The 21,974-nt window shown below is 44.4% G+C and overlaps 1 protein-coding gene across 1 annotated transcript in view; it reads left to right on the forward strand.

The window, feature by feature from the left end:
- Positions 1-21,468, forward strand: part of LOC121291392 (lactosylceramide 4-alpha-galactosyltransferase-like) — a 37,569-nt gene extending 16,101 nt beyond the window's left edge. The window contains exons 2-4 of the mRNA XM_041212497.1: positions 540-669; positions 3,926-4,374; positions 19,632-21,468. Coding sequence (XP_041068431.1) covers positions 3,958-4,374; positions 19,632-20,255 — 1,041 coding nt within the window. The 5' untranslated portion in view covers positions 540-669; positions 3,926-3,957 and the 3' untranslated portion in view covers positions 20,256-21,468. The remainder of the gene's footprint in view (positions 1-539; positions 670-3,925; positions 4,375-19,631) is intronic.
- The last annotated feature ends 506 nt before the right edge of the window (positions 21,469-21,974 follow it).

Raw genomic sequence — 21,974 nt, forward strand, 5'->3', positions numbered from 1 at the left:
AAAAACCAGAATGCACCACTGAAGCAACAAATAATCAGACAAAGCCTGAGAGCCCTGATAACTATCCAAGGGGTGATAGTGACGCAGAGCTGGAGAAGGCCCCTTGTCCTTCAAAATCACCTCTGTCACCATTCAGAACATTCAGTAGAAGAATTCTGGAAAAAAACAGAGATACAGCGATGAGTAAAAGACAAATCAGACTGATCAAAACAGAGTGAGAAAGAATAGATAAGAGACTTTGTGTACTTGGATTGTATAAAAGTTTATTTTTTAAAAAGGGAAATGTCATGATAGCTGATTTATGGTGGTAGACTCCAGTATTAGATACTGTATTGGTTTTCTGTACTAGAAAGGGGGCCACCTGACCTGGGAGTTGAAGGTTAGATAGCAAGTGTTGGAATCTGTATTGATAGAATGTCGACGGCCTGAGTGCATCATTTGAAACAAAAAAACAAGCCAAGTGTCAATGCTGACTGGATTGACGCTGCCCGTGAAGATTTCTGCAACCTAACCCTTTTCTTTTTACATTCACTTTTAAGACATATCGTCCAATCTGGCTGGAGTATCAAAGGGTCAGCGCAGATTCTCCGGAGAAGATCGTCGGACGCAAGAAGAGACCGAGGAAGGGAGGACGCACCCCCTTTTCACAATAGTAGCTTTCATATTCAGGTAAGTTTTTTTAAAGGCTAAAGTCTGTGGCAGGGCGGTTGAGTGGCAGGGCGGTTGAGTGGCAGGGTGGGACCAGCTATTAAACTGTGTAATATTTCCAGGATAAGTATGCAGGTATGTCTGTGAGTCTCTGCCCTACGCTCAGGATTGGAGACACGTGCAGAGGGTCCCAGGCAGCCAGGAATCAGCCCATCGGACACTTAAATTTCTTGGGAAGTTTCCATGCATGTCTGTGTGTCCAGCTTTCCACAGTGTCCTGACACATCTCTCCCAGATCCAGGAGACTGGAAGATTTTGGCCAGTGGATATCAATGACTTAGATGAGTGCTTTTAATAATGCAAGTTTGATACAAAGCTACAAAGAAAATACTGAAAGGGCTATAGACAGTTTAAGTGACTGGCAAATAAGGTGGCATATTGAGTACAGTATGGGAAACGTGAAGTGAACCATTTTGGTAGGAAGAATCAAAAAACATTTTTTTGAAAGGTGAGACTGGGAAATGTTGGTGTTCAGAGGGATTTGAGGGTTCCTGTCGACAAATCCCAGGAAGTTAACATGCAGGTTCAGCAAGCAATTAGGAAGGTAAATTGTATGCTGCCCTTTGTTGCAAGGGGTTTGTAATGTAAGAGTCATTGTATAGGGCTTTGAGACCACACCTTGAATTCCATGAGCAGTTTTGATGTCCTTAACCAAGGAAGGATGTACTTGTCTTAAAGTGGGTGCAACAAAGATTTCACTAAATTGATTCATGGGTTGAGAGGTGACTGACCTATGACGTGTGGCTGAGTAAATTGGGTCTGTACTCATTGGAGTTTAGAAGAATGAAAAGGGATCTTATTGAATCATAAAATTCTGACAGGGCTTGACAGCAGAGATGGTGAGAGGATGCCTCCCTCTGGTTGGAGAGCCTAGCACCAGGGATCGTAGTCTCTGGATAAAGGATTGGCTATTTAGAACTCATGGAGAGAAATGTTTTTAATTCAGTGTTTAGCTAATCTTCAGATTTCTCTACTCCAGAGTGCTGTATATGCTCAGTTAATGATAGATTTTTGTGCATAAAGGGAATTGAGGGATAGGGTGACAGAGTGAAGCTTGGCTATGATCTTATTGAATGGTGCAGCAGGCTCAAGGGGCCAAATGGCTGACTTCTGCTCCTATTTCTTGTGTTCTTATGATAGACAAGTGAACTTGAGCAGAAACACAAATATAAGAACATAAGAAATAGGAGCAGGAGTAGGCCATTTGGCCCCTCAAGACTGCTCTGCCATTCGATAAGATCATGGCTGATTTGATTATGGCCTTAACTCTATTTTCCTGCCTGTCCCCATAACCCTTGATTCCCTTGAAGATCAAAAATCTAACTCAGCCTTAAATATATTCAGTGACCCAGCCTCCACTGCTCTCTGAGGAAGAGAATTCCATAGAAGAAAATTCCAAAGACTTTTAGCGAGAAGAAATTCCCCCCAACTCAGTCTAAATTGGAGACCCCTTTTGAAACTGTCCCCCAAGTTTGAAAGTCCCCCATGAGGGGAACCATCCCATGTATTTACCGTGTTAAGTTCTCTCAGAATCTTATGTTTCAATAAGATCACCTCAAAGAACCCAAATAAATATGTCAGATAAAATTTCCCTTTCACAAAACCATGTTGACTCTGCTGAATTGTATTACGATTTTCCAAATGTCATGCTGTTACATCCTTAATAATGGATTTTAGCATTTTCCAAATGACAGATGTTAGACTATCTGGCCTATAGTTTTCTGTTGTCTGTCTCCCTCTTTACTTGAATAGAGGTGTTACATTTGCAGTTTTCCAAACGGCTGAGACCTTTTGTGAATTTAGCAAATTTTGGAAGGTTACCAAAACGCAGCTACTTCTGCAAGACCCAAGGATGAAGGCCATCAGGTCCAGGGGACCTGCCTTTAGTCCCATTAACTTTCCTAGAACTTTTTCTCTAGCAATAGTGATTGTCTTAAGTTCCTCCCTCCCTTTTTCCTCTTGATTTTCTATTATTCTTGGAATACTTTTTATGTGTCTTCTACCATGAAGATGGATACAAAATATTTATTCAAAGTCTCTGCCATTTCCTTGTTTCCCATTATTAATTCCCTAGACTCATCCCTTAAGGGACCAAAGTTTAGTTGCTTGTCTCTTCCTTTTCCTCTTTGTTGACACTCTTAGTGTCTTTTTATATTTCTTACTAGTCTACTCTCCCATTCTAAGTTCTCCTTTATTTTTAGTCTATCTTTGCTGGTTTCTAAAATTTTCCCAATATTCCCATCTGCCACAAATCTTCAGAGCTCTCTACGCCTTTTTTCAATTCAGTATTATCTTTCATTTCCTTAGCCACAGATGGTGTATCCTCATTGTATAATCTTTCTTTCTCAATGGAATATCTTTGTTGAAAATTATGAAATATCTCCTTAAAAGTCTGCCAGTGCTTTTCTACGTCTTACCTTTTAACCTATTTTCCCAGTCTACTGTAGCCAACTATGCTCTCATACCCTTGCATTTGCCTTTATTTAAGTTTAAGACACCAGTTTAAACTCAAGTTTCTCACCCTCAAAGTATATGTGAAATTCTATCATGTTATAATCATCCTTGCTTCGAGGATCCTTTACTATGAGCTCATTAATTAATCCTATTTCATTACATTCCTATGAACTCATCCTCCAGGCTACCTTTGCCAAGTTGATTTGTCCAACCTATATGATACTGCAATAATCATGAGTGATTTTAAGCATCTTTCTTACAACCCCCCATTACATTTTGGTTAATACACTGTCCTATACTGTAGTTATTGCCAAGAGCCTATAAACTACACCCAGCAGTGACTTCTTTCCCTTTCTATTTGTTTTTGCATCCAAACTGATTCTATATCCTGATCTTCTGTGCCAAGATCATTTCTCACTACTGTACTGGTCTCATCCTTTGTTAACAGAGCTACCCCACCTTCTTTCTCTTTTTTCCTATTTTCAATGGTTGATGCCTCCACTAAATAAACCCGGGAGAAATGTCCTAGGAATGCATTAATTTCATCCGTTAATGTTACCTGTGGTCACTTTGATGTTAATAGTTGTTGGCAGCAGTGTGGCTGGTTAACAACATACAGAAATCAGGCTTTTGGACCTTGGGCCCTGAGATTCTGAATTCTGCCATTTTATATGTGGGGTTCTTTAATGTCATTTTCCATATCGCAAAATAGCCTGAGATTTTTCTTTACTTCACAAATCATTCCTTAATCTTTTTGTTTCAGGAAAATATTTGAGGAAGAATCTGCTTAAAGCAATGAAGAAGCTTCAGAAAGTTCTCCTGGCTGGTCTTGGCCTTCTAGTTCTCGTTACTTATATTCTGCATCACATTCGCCTCAGCTGTTATTTCCTGACCTGCTATTCAAAGGATGAGTTCTCTTCAGATTTTGATGACACAAAGCTCATGGAAGTTCCTGGCATTATGTTTGTGGAGACCACAGATGCCTTGCAGCTCTCGGCACTTGCTGTTTGCTCAGTGGAATCGGCAAGCCTGAGAAATCCGGACAAGCATGTTTATTACTTCCTGAAAGGATTCAGTGGGAACTTGTTGCACTATCCGCGCCCTCAGCATGAAGCCATTCACCTGCTTTCATCACTGAAAAACGTTACAATTTCCCCTCTGAGTCTAAAAGCACTATTTCAGGATACCCCTCTCAGCTCTTGGTATGAACAGGTAAGGAGATATGAGTAGATCGAGCTATTGGTTACACTTAATAAATGTTAGTCATGGCTCAGTGGGTAGCATTTTTGACCCTGAGTCAGAAGGTGTAGGTTCAAGCCCCCACCTCAGAGATCTGAATGTATAAACTGAGCTGACATTCCAGTGCAGTACTGAGGGGTTGCTGCAGTGTTGGAAGTACAGTCCTCCAGATGAGATGTTAAACCAAGGTCTTTTTTATCCACTCAGGTAGATAGAAAGGATCTTATGGCATAATTTTGAAGTAGGGCAGTGGAGTTCTTCCAGGTGTCCTGACCAGACTATCTGTTTTGACTGATTGTGCATGCACCGCAGTTTCTGACACTTTTAGTCAGGAGTAGGAGTTACAATGCTCTATCATCTGTCCTGTACCATCTACTTGTCACAAGTCTTGTGGCAAAGGGTGAGTGACGTCACAGCAGGTGTGGCGTCAATGGGAGCTGTAGCCACGAACCTGCACACAGGTAGTTCAGGCCATAGGGTCATTTTCACTGGAAGGAAGCTGAAGTGGAACTCGTCAGCCTCCTGAGTAACTGAGCAGCTCTTTTCAGGACCACACTGCTCACCTCCCTAGTATGAAGAAGAGGCTAGAAAAGGTGCCCAAAACTTTGTCTGCTTCAGCTCCCTGGACAGCAAGCCATGGCTGGCAGAAATCCCATCAACATGGTTGTAAGTCATTCTCAAAAAAGAAACAAATGTGACACCGATCACCACTGGGACAGGGAATGTGTGCACCCTGGTGGGCAATGCCACAACACATAGACTTGAGCAAAAAACTGCTATTGGTAGGGAGCTGGCTAGGTACAACATCCAGATGGCCCTCTAGCGAGAGAGACTTATCTACCTGAGCAGGGTCGACTCCAGGAAATTGGTGCAGTTACACATTCTTTTGGAGTGGCTGTGGAAATGAAGAACTGTGCGAAGCTGGAGTAGGCTTTGCTGTCATGAACCATCTTGTCAGTAAGTTGACTTGCCTTCCCAAGGATGTTAATGATTGTCTGATGGTGCTTAAACATCCCTTGCAGGCAACAGGCAAGCAACTCTAATCAATGTGTACATCCCTACCATGATCAACCCTGTGGAAGTCAAGGATAACCTCCACTCCATGATTGCTGCTGTGCCAAAGTCAGACAAGCTTCTTGGTGACTTCAGCATAAGGGTTGATGTAGATTATTGTGGTATGTCTTTAAGAGGTATGGTCATGTTTCTCATGTACAGCAGTGTAATGGATGTGATGTAACATGCCATGTAACTTCTGTATGTTAGCAGTCTGAAAAAGGTATCTGTGCAGTGAAGACTTGTGTGTACTCGCAGAACCATCCTTGAATAAAGAATCCACGTTATTGTGTTACTGATCCCGGTTTGAGTGGTCAGTGCCTCATAGCCATCACAGAGATTAAAGAATCACAACCTAGCAGCAGCTTGTGGGAATTTCAGTACAGATCACCAGACATGGAAAGGGGTCATTGGGAAAAACTCAGGATTGGCAGTTGTAATGGCAATGGCCTCCTCTTGCTGAAGATGTGTCCAGAGCATGCGCTCTTAATCAGCAACACAGTTTCCTGCCTCCCGAATTGCAACAAGACATCTAGGATGCACCCCATTCTATGTATTGGCATCTAATGAACTATGTTATCACCAGGCAGAGGGACAGGCAGGATGTGTGTGTAATGAAAGCCATGTGAGGTGCTGACTGATGGACTGACCAGTCTTATCATTTCAAAGCTAAACATCAATTTCCATCCCCCTACGTGCCCCCAGGGCTTGAAGATCCAGAGGAGTCTCAATGTTCAAACAGGCAGTCATCAAGGAATCTTGCTCAGAGAAACTCGAGAGTTTCCTCTGAAAAGTGAAAATGGACACATTGCATTGAGAATTACTCGTTCACCTTCGGGGGATATAGTGTATTCCGCTGCTCTAGAGACCCTTGGACCTACCCCTCATAAGCATCAAAATTGATTCAGCAAAACCAATGAGGTAATCTAGAAGCTACTGGAGGAGAAACGTTACCTTTACAGGGTTTAATTCAAGGACAAGTGATCACTATCCAAGCATGATGCCTACCGAAATATCCATAGGACTGTCCAGTGCAAGCTCGGAGAGATGCAAGACATTTAGCTGAATCACAAAGCAGATGAAATTCAGTCATTTGTGGAGCACATAAAGACTGGAAGAGATTCTATGATGCTTTGAAATGTGTTTACGGGATCCAGTCTACTGTTCCATCATCAATCCTCAGCACTGATGAGTCAACATGCTCACAGAGAAAACCTAAATTCTACAAAGATGGGCAGAGCACTTTAATCAAGTCCTCAGTCAGCTTTTATCCATCAATATAGATGCAACAACAGGCTGCCGCAGGTTCCCATTAACTGTTGTCTTGATGACCCTCCCAAGCTGTTCGAAACGACAAAGACTATCAAAACTCCTGTCCAGGAAAAGCTCCAAGAGCTGATGCTATTCCAGCTGAGGGCTACAAGGCTGGAGGTCAACGCCTGATCAAGAAGCTTATTGAACTATTTCAGTCTATGTGGGAGCAAGGAACTATCTTGCAAGAATACAAAGATGCTTCCATTGTCCACCTGTGCAAGGAGAAAGGAACTTGCCAATCTTGTGACAATCATCGAGGAATCTCACTCTTTATGGTTGGCAGAATCTTCAGAATCCTTCTGAACCGCTTAAATGTTCTTCCAGAGATTCATTGCAGTTTCAGAAATTTCTAGGAACCACTGATAGGGTGTTTGCAGTTCGAGAGCTGCAGGAGAAATGCCAAGAACAGAACATGGATCTCTATGCCATGTTTGTTTATCTTACCATGGCCTTTGACACAGTCAGCCATGAGGCCTTTGGAAGATAGTGGAAAAATCTGGCTAACCTGAGAAATTCAACACAATGGTTCAACAATTCCATGATGACATGCTCACACGTGTTCTGGATAGTGTTGAGCCTTCCCAACCCATTCCCAGTCACTAACGGAGTTAAGTTGGGTTGTATGCTAGCACCAACCCTTTTCAGCATGTTTTTCTCCACCGTGCTCTCCAATGTCTTCCATGATGGTGATGTGACGACTAGCCTTCCAATCAACATGAAGAAAACTGAAGTAATAATGTACCAGCCTGTTCCAGGAAAGCCCAGTCTTGAGCTCAAGGGTTCAGTGCATGACCAGAACCTGTCAGTAGTGGATAAGCTCACTTATCTCAGCTGCATACACTCTCAAACTGTCTTTGTCAATGAGGAGACACATGCAAGAATTGTGAAAGCGAGTATCACCTTCGGTAGACTTCGAACATCAGTCTGGGAATGCAGAGGAGTAAGTCAGCCTACTAACTGGAAGTTTAGAGAGCAATAGTCCTGCCCACACTGCTCTACACATGTGAGACTTGGACTGTGTATCAGGGTCATGCCAAGAAACTCAACCACTTTCACTTAAGCTACCTTCAGAATTATCTGAAGATCAGATGGCAGGGCAAAATATCAGACAGAGATGTTCAGCCGAGCTGGCATGCCAAGCATCCACACCATATTGAGACAGTCACAACTGAGTTGGGTTGGTCTTATAGCCAGAATGCCTGATACTCACTTACCAAAGCAAATCTTCTATGGCGGTCAATGGAAGTGCTGCAAAGATACACTGAAGGCTTCATTTAGGAGTTTTGACATCAAAACCCTGAGTCCTAGGAGAAAATCATCCAGGATTGTTGCACCTAGCACATTCAAATTAAAAAAAAAAGTGCAGCCTCCTTCAAAAGCAAGTGCGGATCAGAGGCAGAGAGAAAACGCAAAGAGAGGAAATCCTGAGCCAACAGCTCATCCAAAACTGAGTTGTCTGCAGTGTCCTGTCTCATTTGCAGCATAATCTCTTAGGCGCAAATTGGCCTTAGCAGTCACCTACATACCCACCAGAACCCTGGCAAAAACCCTAAATGTGCTCAAGTGTCTGGATTTGCAGCATTTCCTGGGTTCTGACCATCTCCAGGGTGTTTTTCAGATTGTGACAAATCTGCAATGTTTTGGGAGATGTGTATAATGGATGTCTCCCAACACTCCATCTCAATCACACTCATGGAAACCATCTTTGCCTACTGCATGTAAAATCAATACTCCCTAATCAAAACTCTTTGGTCTGCACCTTGAAAGTGCTGAAAAGATTTACGAAGATGAAACCAGAGTTTTTAATTTGTTCATGGGATGTGAGCATTGCTGGCAAGATCAGCATTTATTGCCCATCCCTAATTGACTTTGAGAAGATGGTGGTGAGTTATTGCCTTGAACCACTGCAGTCCACATGTTGGAGGTAAGAGTGCTGTTATGGAGGGAGTTCCAGGATTTTGAGCCAGCAACTCTACACCCCGTAGACTGCACCGGTAGATGAAAGCAGCTTACCATCACCTTCTCGAGAGAAATTAGAAATGGACAACAAATGCTTACCATGCCAATGACTCTCACATCTATGTACAAAGTATAAGCCCCTGAGGAACTCCTGCGGTGATGTTCAGGGAATCAGATGAATGATGTCCAACAACCACAACCATCTTCCTTTGTACTAGGTATGAGTCCGACCACTTGAGACCTTTCCCCTAATTTTCATTTGGCTTGAACCTTACTAGGGCTCCTTGATGTCACACTTGGTCAAATGCTGCCTTAATATCAAGTGCAGTCATGCTCATTTGCCCATGTTTGGATCAGGGCTGCAACAAAATCTGGAGCCGCTTGGTCCTGGTGGAACCCAAAAAAACATCAGAGAGCAGGTTATTGGAGGTTCAGTGTGACTTGATAGCACAGTTTACAGTACTCTCTATCACTTTGCTGAGAGTAAATTGAAGTGAGGTGAGAGTGACTGCCCTTGACATCAAGGCAGCATTTGACAGAGTGAAGCATCGAGAAGCCCTAGCAAAACTGGAGTCAGTGGGAATCAGGGGTTGGAGTTATACTAATACAAAGAAAGATTGTTGTGGTTGTTGGAGGTCAAAAATCTCAGTCCCAGGACATCAGTGCAGGAGATCCTTGGGATAGTGTTCTAGGCATAACCATCTTCAGCTGTTTCATCAATGACCTTCCTTCCATCATAAGGTCAGAAGTGGGGAAGTTCGCTGATTGTAGCACCATTCACGATTCCTCAGATATTGAAGCAGTCCATGTCAAAATGCAGCAAGAACTGGACAATATCCAGGCTTGGGCTGACAAGTGGCAAGTAACATTCGCGCCACACAAATGCTAGGCAATGACCATCTCCAACAAGATGGAATCTAACCATCGCCCCCTCGACATTCAATGGCATTACCATCGCTGAATCCCCTACTATCAACATCCTGGGGGTTACCATTGACCTGAAACTGAACTGGACTAGCCATACAAATACTGTGGCTACAAAAGCAGAGCGGTGATTAGGAATTCTGTAGGGAGTAACTCACCTCCTGACTACCCAAGGCCTGTCCACTATCTACAAGGCACAAGTCAGGAGTGTGATGGAATATTCCCCACTTGCCTGGATGGGTGCAGCTCCAACAACACTCAAGAAGCTTGACACCGTCCAGGACGAAGCAGCCTGTTTGATTGGCATCCCTTCCACAAACATTTACTCCTCCAGCACTGACGCACAGTAGCAGCAGTGTGTACCATCTACAAGATGCACTGCAGGAATTCACCAAAGCTCCTAAGACTGCACCTTCCAAACCCGTGACCACTACCATCTAGAAGGACAAGGGCAGCAGAATGATGGGAACACCACCACCTGCAAGTTCCCCTCCAAGTTACTCACCATCCTGACTTGGAAATATATCACCATTCCTTCACTGTCGCTGGGTCAAAATCCTGGAACTCCCTCCCTAACAGCACTGTGGGTGTACCTACACCACATGGACTGCAGAGGTTCAAGAAGGCAGCTCACCACCACCTTCTCAAGGACAATTAGGGATGAGCAATAAATATTGGCCTAGCCAGTGAAACCCACATTCCGCAAATGAAGAACAAAACAAATTGTAGTTGACCGGATTGGATTTGTCCTGATAAAAGCAAAATACTGTGGATGCTAGAAATCTGAAAGAAGAACAGAAAATGCTGAAAAAACTCAGCAAGTTTGGCAGCATCTGTGGAGAGTAAAACAGAGTTTGAGTCCATATAACTCTTCTTCAGAGCTACAGAAAAGTAGAAATGTGATGAAATTTATGCTGTTTAAGGGGGGTGGAGCAGGTGAAGCTGGATAGAAGGCCAGGGATAGGTGGGGACAAAGAACACAAGCTCCAACACCTCATTGAAACCCACGCCCACCCAGGACCCTCCACCCCTTCCCATCCCTCTGACCACATCCCACCTTCTAATCCCAGCCCCAGCCGTGTATTCACCAGACCCTTTGACCTTCCCCTCTCTGATGCTGAACGTTCAGTGCTCAGCAAAGGACTCAGTTTCATACCCGTACGCTCTCATCTCAATGAACTTCGGGCTCGGCACGATGCTGAACTCTTCTTCCGCCGCCTTCGTCTCCGTGCTCACTTTTTTGGGCAGGAGTCCTCTCCCTGTTCAACAGATCCTTTCACTCACCTCCAGTATTCTCCCTCCACCTGGACCCCTCCCTCTGGCCTCTTACCTGCTCTTGATCTTTTCATTGAGAAGTGTCGGCATGACATCGGCCTTCTCAATTTCTCTGCTCCTCTCACCCACTCTAACCTGTCTCCTTCTGAACTCACCACACTTCATTCCCTTAGGTTCAACCCTGACTTTGTTATCAAGCCTGCTGACAAAGGTGGTGCTGTTGTTGTCTGGCGCACTGACCTCTACCTCGCAGAGGCTGAGTGCCAACTCTCAGACACTTCTTCCTATCTCCCCCTGGACCATGACCCCACCACCGAACATCAAGCCATTGTTTCCAGGACTGTTACTGACCTCTTCTCCTCTGGAGATCTTCCCTCCACAGCTTCCAACCTCATAGTCTCCAAACACCCGACAGCCCGCTTCTACCTCCTCCCCAAAATCCACAAACAGGTCTGTTCTTGTAAACCAATCATGCCAGCCTGTTCCTGCCCCACAGAACTCAGTTCTTCTTACCTTGATTCCATTCTCTCTCCCCTTGTCCAGTCTCTTCCCACTGACATCCGTGATTCCTCTGATGCCCTACGTCATATTAAGAATTTACAGTTCCCTGCCCTAACTCTCCTCTTCACCATGGAGGTCCAATCGCTCTACACCTCTATCCCCCACCGGGATGGTCTGAGGGCTCTCTGCTTCTTCCTTGAACAGAGGCCTGAACCATCCCCATCCACCACCACTCTCCTCCATCTGGCTGAACTTGTTCTCTCACTGAATAATTTCTCCTTCAACCTGTCTCACTTCTTCCAAATAAAAGGTGTGGCTATGAGTACACCCATGGGTCCCAGTTATGCCTGTCTCTTCATGGGGTATGTGGAACATTCCTTGTTCCAGTCCTACTCAGGCCCCCTCCCACAACTCTTTTCTAGATACTTTGATGATTGTTTCGGTGCTGCTTCATGCTCTCATCTGGACCTGGAACACTTATCAATTTTGCTTCCAATTTCCACCCCTCGATCATCTTCATATGGTCGATTTCCGACACTTCCCTCCCCTTCCTTGACCTCTCTGTCTCCATTTCTGATGATAAACTGTCCACCAATATTCATTACAAGCCCACCGACTCCTAGAGCTACCTCGACTACAGCTCCTCACACCCCGCTTCCTGTAAGGACTCCATCCCATTCTCTCAGTTCCTTCACCTCCGTCGCATCTGTTCCGATGATGCCACTTTCCAAAATGGCACTTCTGACATGTCTCCCTTCTTGCTTAACCGAGGTTTCCCACCCACTATGGTTGACAGGGCCCTCAACCATGTCCGACCCATCTCCTGCGCCTCTGCCCTCACACCTTCCCCTCTCTCCCAGAACCATGATAGGGTCCCCCTTTTCCTCACTTTTCACCCCACCAGCCTCCACATTCAAAGGATCATCCTCCGCCATTTCCACCAAGTCCAGAATGATGCCACCACCAAACACACCTTCCCTTCACCTCCCTGTCGGCATTCCATAGGGATTGTTCCCTCCTGTACATCTTGGTCCACTCCTCCATCACCCCAACACCTCATTCCCTTCCCACAGTACCTCCACATGCAATCGCAGAAGGTGCAACACCTACCCCTTTACCTCTTCCCTCCTCACCGTCCAAGGGCCCGAACACTCCTTTCAGCTGAAGCAGTGCTTCATTTGCACCTCCTTCAATTTGATCTACTGCATTTGCTGCTCCCAGTGCGGTCTCCTCTACATTGGAGAGACCAAATGCAGACTGGGTGCCGCTTTGCAGAACACCTTCGATCTGTCTACAGGCATGACCCAGACCTGCCTGTTGCTTGCCATTTCAACACACCACCCTGCTCCCATGCCCACATGTCCGTCCTTGGCCTGCTACAATATTCCAGTGAAGCCCAACGCAAACTGGAGAAACAGCACCTCATCTTCCAATTAGGCACCTTACAGTCTTCCGGACTTAACATTGAGCTCAACAACTTCAGACCATAAACTCTCTCCTCCATCTTCACCCCTTTTTTAAATCCCTTTTTTCAAAATTCACATCTTTATCTGCTTATTTTAATTTTAGTCGTTCATTTATTCATTGTTTCATCCCTTTTTTTTAATCCCCTCTTTTTATCCCATTTTTGATCCCTTTTTTCCCTACTACCGCCCCCTACCCCCACTAGGGCCATCTGTTACTTGTTCATGTTGTTCTTTCCAGAGTGCTTACCCCTGTCCTGCTATTATCACATTCTGCTTTCTTACCTTAATGCCACTATCAGCACCTCCTTTAGCCAGCACCACCACCATTAACATCCCCTTATCCTTTTGTTCATACATCTTTGTCAATCTCTCCTTTGCCCCCATCTATTGCTGGCCTTTTATCCAACTTCACCTGCTCCACCCCGCTTAAACAGTATAAATTTCATCACATTTCTACTTCTTGACAGCTTTGAAGAAGGGTCATATGGATTCAAAATGTGAACTCTGTTTTTCTCTCCACAGATGCTGTCAGATCAGCTGAGTTTTTCCAGCATTTTCTGTTTTCCTTCTCTTGGATTTGTCCTGCTCAAGTGGGAAGGACATAACGGGGTAGTTTTCCACATTGCCAGGTAGATGCCAGTGAAACAGCTTGGCTCACAGTGTGGCTAGTTCTGGAGTACAAGTCTTCAGCACTGCAGCTGGGATTTTGTCTGGGCCCATAGCCTTTTCTGCATCATGATTCTTGATATCATATTGAGTGAATTGAGTTGTTGAAGACTGATGTCTGTGACATTGGAGACCTCGGGAGGAAGTCGAGATAGACCATTTACTTGGTAATTCTGGCTGAAGATATTTGCAAATGTCCTGAGCTCTGCCCTAATTGAGGACAGGGATGTTTGTGGAACCACCTCCTCCCATTAGCTGTTGTTCTTGTCTACTGGATGTGGCAGGGCTGCAGAACTTTGATCTGAATCTTTGATCATAGGATTGCTGCTTCCACTGTTCAGCATGTGTATAGCCTTATATTGTAGCTTCACTAGGTTGGCACCTCATTTTTAAGTATGCCCTGTGCTGCAGTATGCTCTTCTGCACTCCTCAGCTGGCTTGATGTTAGCATGAGGTATCTGCCAGAATGGCAGATTGCATAGTGTGGTGGAATACAGTTCTGCTTCTGCTGTTGGTCCTTAGAACTGAAACGTTAATTCTGTTTCTCTCTCCACAGATGCTGCCGGACCAGAGTATTTCCAGCATTTGTTGTCCAGTATCAGCAGTAATTTGCTCGATCCCTGTGGCAGGTTATCAGTGTAATACGATGGAAATGTTGCCTGTTGGAGATATCCAGTTTCATGTTTTTGTTCAGTCACAGCATGTTGATGTTACTGGTAAAGCCAGTGTTTACTGCTAATTGCCCCTTGAAGATGGTGAGCACCTTCTTGAACCATGGGTTTCATGGAGGAGTGGTACCCCCATTCCCATTGGTCCTGGAAGCCCATACAAGACCTTATGTTGATCAGGCAGGTAATTGCCTGCAGTCCTTTAAGGAAGGTTGTCCTACCCACCCCCCACCCCAAGACAGCTGCTGGGCCAATCAGAGGGCCAGCAGCTGTTTAGTCTCAGCAATGCCAGCAGGAGTGGAGGCCACTGCTGGGACTGCAGCAGAGCTGGACAAGCCACAATGGAGGAGGCCCTGGAGTGAAGGTAAGCTTGTGGGGGTCACCAGGCCAAATCAGGGAGGCCCCAGTGATGAGGCAGGGGAGGTCTTTCACTGGGGGAAATTATTTCCATCCCAGGGCAGGGGTGGGGTGCCCTAGGCAGCCTGCTCGATCAGGTGGGTGCCCTCAAGGAGGCTGCTGATGTATAGCAGCCTGAGTAAGAGAGCTTGGAGCAGAAACCTGACAGAGAACACCAAGCCACATCCTCAGTGCACTCCTCTCCAGTTGTGAGACCTGTATAACACATGCTGAGCAGGCGAAAACACTGAACAGCCTCCACCCTCGCTGTCTCAGGCATATCCTCAACTATACTTAGAAGTCCTGGAACGTGCTAATTCCATCAACATACACTCATTATCAAGTCAACAATGTCTCAGGATAAGAGTTCAGTCACTTAGGTCCAAAATCAGGAGAAATGTCTTCACTCAGAGGGCCGTGTACCTTTGGCATTCTGTATCCCAGAGAGCAGAGGATGCTCAGTTGTTGAGTGTTTTTTTTCTTTATTCTTTCAAGGGATATGAGTGTTGCTGGCAAGGTCAGCACTTATTGCCCATCCCTAATTGCCCTTGAAATGAGTGACTTGAGGACAGTTAAGAGTCAACCACATTGCAGTGGGTCTGGAGTCACATGCAGGACAGACCAGGTAAGGACGGCAGATTTCCTTCTCTAAAGGACATTAGTGAACCAGGTGGGTTTTTATGACAATCGATGATAGTTTTGTGGTCACAATCACTGAGGTTAGTTATCAGCGTGTCCCCAGAACATTTGGCCAAGACTCTGGATGACTAGTCCAGTGACATTACCACCATGCTCCTTTATATAGACTCAGATTAATAGATTTCTGAAAATTGAGGGGGTCAAGGGATATCGGGATACAGCAGGAAAATGGAGTTGAGGTGGAAAATTGACCATGACCTTATTGAGTGGCAGAGCAGGCCCTGTATGACCTACTCCTGCTTCTTTGTCTTATCTGTTCATACACCCCTAGGTCTCTCTGTTTCTTTAATATAAGACCATTTAACTTAACTTCCTACCAAACTGAATCACATTACACTTCTGTGCATGTCCATTTCACTAATCTTTCTCCGTTTCTCTTAAATCTGTTATTGGCTTTCCTACAGTTTCCTACATTTCCAAATGTTTGAGAACTTTAACATCATGTTCCTGTATTTCCTAATCAGTTCATTAATATATATCAAAAAGAGGATTGATCCTAATATTAAGCCCTGAGAGATACCACTATATTTCCTTCTGATCTGAAAAGAACAACCATTCATCACTGCTATCTGCTTTAAACAGTTTTGAATCCTCATCGCTATGTCCATTTACCTTGATCTAACAGGTACAGGTTTCTTACTGCTTCTGTGGATGGTGGTAAGGGCTGCTAGATGGACAGGCAAACTAAAATCAGTATGGGAGATGAGAAATAAAAAGGGGAAGGGGATGCTGGTTGGGATAGCTTATAGACTTACTATCAATAGCTATACTGTTGGACAGAGTATTAATCGAGGAACAGATAGAGTTTTTAACAAAGGCAGTAATCCTGGAGTATTTTTATCTCCAATTAGATTAGACAATTCAAATTGACAAAAGTAGTTTGGAGAACAAATTCACTGCGTTCATTTTGTTGCTTTGTAATAAAGATCTTGAATAGTGCTGAAAAGTGAGACATGTTGTTGAAACTTTTTGTCTTTCACTCATCAGGATAAATGCAAGAATGCCAAATTTCAAACAAGCACAACAATTTATACCACAGGAGCAAAGGGTGCTGATTGGTTGGCACGTCGGCTCTGATTAGCTGAGGTGTTGCCATGGAGAAAGCACAGGGGAACTATAGGCTCTCTAAGCTCCCAGCTAATTCAAATAGGGTGCAAGGCTTGAACATATTCCTTTTGTTTGCAGAGAATAGGTCCCTGTGTATGATGTATGTCACTTCTGGCAAGTGTGGTCGATTTCAGTTTTAATGTGTCCACATATGGTGTAGCCATGAAATCCCCACTAGGACCAGCGCTCACTAATATTTTTGTCAGTTTCCATGAATAACACATTTTTGAATGAGCCCTAACCTCTTACCCTGTGCATATTTCCGATGCGTAGATGATACGTTTGTGATCTTTGAATCTACAGCCATATGTAAGGATTTCCTTGCACACCTTAATATGCGCCATCGCATGCACAAATTCACAATCCTAACATGCTCCTTTTCCTTAATGGGCTTTCTGCTAATGGGTTCTCCACTACTGTCTACCACAAGCCTACCTTGGTCAGTATGCACGTTGGGATTCATATGGCTCCACGTGCTATAAGATTGGCCTTATCAGCAATGTTGTAAATAGGCTCCTAGCCATTTGTATACCTTGCAAGCTTGGTGCAGAAATATATGCATCAAAGCTGTCCCACAGGACAATGGCTATCCTGATCGTATCATTGTTCACTGTGTATCGTATAAACTGATAAATAGGTCAAAGGCCACCATTTTCAGACCTGTAAAGTGCCCCCGGTTTACATCAAATCACCCTGGAAAGGTAAAATATCTCAAAAATTCAAACACCAGATTGAGCAAGCCATTTCACACTGCTACTATGCAGTGTTTACACGAATGGGTGTTTTCCACTAATAGCTTGCTGCCGTCAGTCCAAAAATACACTCTGCCCACCACACAACTGAGCAAGGTTGTGTATGAATTTCATTGCCGGTGTGATGCCAGACACATTTTCTTGTGTTTGTCCCGATGAGCACAAGACAAAAAGATTCAGCAACATGTCTCTCTTTTCAGCAATATTCAAGGAAAACATTTAAGGCAGAACCAAGCAGGGAAGGAATTATTTTAGATATTGTTTTGCGTATAAGATGGGGTTGATTAACAATTGCACAGTGAGGAATCCTCTTTAAGTTTGCAATTCTCCGATTCTCTGCCAACAACCCCATATCTAAGGTGGATTGAAGGATGCATCCAGAGCCTTTGCAATTTCCACCCTTACTTCCCTCAGTAACCAGGATGTATCCCATCTGGACCAGTCGCCTTTTTCATTTTGATCACACTAATCATTTAAGTATCTTTTTTTCATCTATTTTGTCCTATCCAATTTCTCTACTGCCTCCTCCTTTACTGTGATGCTGGCTTCATCTTTACCTTAAAATGGATAATGCAGACCTGGCTTACCCATTACAATGTCATTGTCACATCATATCTTAATTTCTTTTGCAACCTCCTAAACTCCAACCTTTTCACCTTTCAACCACTTCATTCTCTCCCACCTTTCCTGCCTCCCTGTTGAAGTTTTCCTGGTCCAACCTCTTCTTGAATCACCATATTTCAGAGCTTTGCCTTGTGACTGGTGCTTTTGAGGCTACAAATCCTGACACGTTAAACATGTGGTGAAGTTCAAATACCCCAGACAACTGGTGTGTTTACCAGTATAGGCCTGAGCTATATTCTCTCTTCGATCTCAACTGGATGTTCCTTACTTCTGATGCTTTTAGGGGGAGACTATATACACCTGATTGTAAGTTTATTACAGCACAGCTTTTGGTCACTGCCTGTTAGCTGCTCTTTGAGCTATGATTCCGTGCTGTCAGCAGGGAGCTCACCCATCAGGAGAACAGGTCAGGAAATCAAAGGGATGGTAATGGCCTATGGAAGTGTTTTATTTGCAATGGACTTTAATAATGGCTCTTCTGTAGACTTCTCTTTAATCCAATATCCGGTTGTCCATCCTCAGCCAAAATTCCCACTGATTCACTATCCAAACACAGTGCCAACCCAGCACGTCCTTGACCTCAGGTGGATCACCTAATGGGTCTGTACTGTTCACTCACCCCTGCACAGCCTCTTCCGTGTATTTGTTCCACAAGTTCTTCTCCAAGGCGATTCTTATGTCTGTTGCAGCGGTCTCTCTTGTGCAAGTTACCTGCATCTTGTGATTAAATGGTTTAAAAAAAACATTGAGTTATTTTCTCAGCATTTGGGCATCAAAGTGGCACCCAAAGGGTTCAACTCTGGTACTGAGCTGGAGCTTGTGATCAAAGGTTTATTCCTTACTTCCTCACCCTCTTTTCCTTTTCTTCTCACATTTCCAAAGTTTGTGTGTGGGTCGAGTTCCTTTGGCCACATTGCTGAGACTGGACTCCTTGACTGTTTCCCCCCCCAACCCTGCCAATGTTTCCTAAGAGGTATGGAACTGGCTTTAGTCAGTGAACAAAGCTCGTGCGCTGAACACCTCTCTCCCTTGGTCAGAGCAATAGGAACACCAATGTGAAAACCCAGTAATGCTACTTATTTAAAAACTCATTATTGATTCAGCATGATCATAGGTTTCATGATTCAAGCTATCCCATCTGGCATTCCAAACAGCTATTGGGTGAAGTATGGGGAGTTAACAACAGAGAAAGCTCTTGTTCAATCCATTCTGCTGGTTTCTCAGGTAAAGGTACCCTTCCCTCTTCAGACTGTGGCGTAGTGGTAATGTCACTAGATTATTAGCCCAGAGGCCCAGGCGCATGGCAGCTGGTGGAATTTAAATTCAATAAATAATTTTTAAAAACTGGAATTGAACGCAGTAATGGTGACCATGAAACCATCATCGATTGTTGTAAAAAGGTATCTGGTTTGCTAGTGAAATCTGTCATCCTTACCTGGCCTGGCCTACACGTGACTCCAGATCCACAACAATGTGCTTGATGCTTAAATGCTGCCTGAGATGGACCAGCAAGGCACCAGTTCAACAGAAATTAGGCATGGACAACAAATGCTGGCCTTGCCAGTGATGTCCACATCCCATGAAAGAATTTTTAAAAAATGCTCTCTCATACGATGGCTGAATTCATGTTACTCAAACACCTGCTGGAGGAGTCTTAGGAGGAGGTGGTGGCATCAAGGGAAGAGTGGGAAAAGGGAAGAAATTGGAAAACAAGTGAGTGGCATTAGCATGATCCTGGTCATGATGTGTTTGTTGAATTCAACAGGCGGAAATGCAGGAAGAGGCACTTATGAGGAATGAATCATATTGTTTTATGTATGTTTCAGGTCAATCCATTTTGGGAAAAATACTGGGTCCATGTGTTGTCTGATGCCTGTCGAATTGCATTACTGTGGAAATATGGAGGCATCTATCTGGACACAGATATCATATCTCTAAAACCTTTGGAGTTCCAAAACTTCATCTGTGCTGAAGGATACCAGACAGCGAATGGTGCAGCACTGGGGTTTAAGAAGCATCATAAATTTATCTGGGACTGCATGGAAGACTACGTCAGGAACTACGATGGAGACACTTGGGGTTACCAAGGCCCAGCTTTGGTGAGCAGAGTTTTGAAGCGGTGGTGCGAATCTAATGACCTGGGTGAATTTTTCAACTTGGAGTGTAAAGACATTTCCTATTTGCCACCCAAATATTTCTACCCAATTTCATACACAAGGTGGGAAAGTTACTTCCAACACTGGAGAAAATCTGATATTGAATCGGTTTTTGCGGAGACGAAAGGGGTGCATGTCTGGAATTATAAGAACATTTACCAGCAAAAGCAAGTCACTGCAGGAAGTGGAACCCTAATGGAATACTTCTTCTCAAAGTATTGCCCTACGACTTACAAATCTCTGGTAAAACGTGCCAGTCAAGGAGAACAATTTCAGGAATTTGTTGGGGACTGAGTATGAGCGAGCAACGGAGAAGGGGCCCTACAATGCACCCCTGCCCCTCTCTGTGATTTTGAAGACCTGGCCTCCATTTAATTTTGGCAGGTGCACTGTGGAGAGCCAAGCACGCAGCTCGCCAGATTGAGGCCTCAGGGTCAGACTGGGTCAGTCAAATTGGAGGTGTGGAGATTGTGGGTGTTCCCGGAGCGTCAGTGGATCCCATTATTTTTGTAGTCATCCCTGCTGCGCTTGGACCCGCAACAATAATTCGACAGTTTATGCTGGGTCTCTTTTCTTGCCCCTCCTGTGGAATTATCTAGACGGGGCTCAATGCAGACTCAGACCAGTCCCCACCTAAATTGGCAATTGGGGTGCTATTTACAACGTGGGGCCTTGATTTACATATTAAAAGGGATGCATCACCTGAAACAGGCAGATATTTTGGACACCAGTGAATAACCCTTCAAAATGGCAGCAGCTACATTCCCAGTATTAACGGAATTGTAAGGTGACCGACCCCATTTTGAGATGACTAGCATCTCACTAACACCAGACCAGGCCTGTGAGCTTTGACCCTGCTGTTACCACAATAGCCTTATATCATGAAACCTCTTACTGATTGTGTGGGTGATGATACATTTTGATATAACTTACATTACAAACCCAATATCGGAGTGTCACAGCACTGAGCTAATTGGCCGTCTTCAATCTGTTGCTGATTCCTGATTGAATAGTATCTGTGTCTGTTCAGTTGATGGTGCAGTTCCCTCTCCTCCACAACATGAAATTCCACAAGCTGTGCCAACCTGCCAACACTTCAACAAGATGGTGATTGATCTTGTATGTAGCCAGGCAGTTCAGTTGTGAAATGCATCACATCCTCAAGCTGGATCCTGCTCTCACCAGGCACACACGCTTCACAGTATAGATGTTAGTGAACAACACTAAACACCTTTTGACGATTGGTTTTCCCCTCCTTTGGTTCAGTAACAATGACCTTTGACTTGAGTCTGGGATTTCCCAGGAGTGTAGAACATGGTGCTCCACATAGAAGTGCCTTCTCAAACTAGGTAATCTGTAGAATTCATGGGGAAATTTAGTCCTGGTTAAAATTTGACCTCAACCCACCACAAACCTGCCACATCTGGGACTGCCAGCCAAGGACCAATCCACACTAAGGATGTATGACTCTCATTTAACTATTTTAATAAAGCAGTGTTCCAAAGTGTTTTTTCTGTGTTCCTGCTTTAATACTGTCCAGCCACTTTTCCGCGCCTGAAGGAGGCAAGGGCTACAAGATGGAACAGGCAATTGCCTATCCAGCGCTGCTTGTGGGCTAGGAGAAGGAGGAGGAGGAGTGCCTCCTCTGCCTGCTACATGCTACCCTGTTAACTTCCCCACTGATCTGACCCCCTCCTCCCCTACTGAACTCTTTGGCCCCTGGTCTATCTCCCTGGGCTCTCCGATGTTTCAAAATTCATGACCCTAATTCTCGCCAGCCCCTCATGTTTCATTCTTCCATTTATCTCAAATGCATCAATCATACAGCAAGGATCGGTAAAACAATAATGTGGGTTCTTTATTTGAAGATAAACGATATATATATAAAGAAACTGAGAGGCTATGTAGACATGTCTGACCCGTTGCATTCTGTCCACAGAGTCCCGGAATGATATATCACATCCTGTCTTGTGAATAGTGATGGGCAACTGTTTAATATATGCACCCTTTAAG

The sequence above is a fragment of the Carcharodon carcharias genome, chromosome 2 (assembly GCF_017639515.1).
Source record: "Carcharodon carcharias isolate sCarCar2 chromosome 2, sCarCar2.pri, whole genome shotgun sequence".
NCBI lineage: Eukaryota > Metazoa > Chordata > Chondrichthyes > Lamniformes > Lamnidae > Carcharodon > Carcharodon carcharias.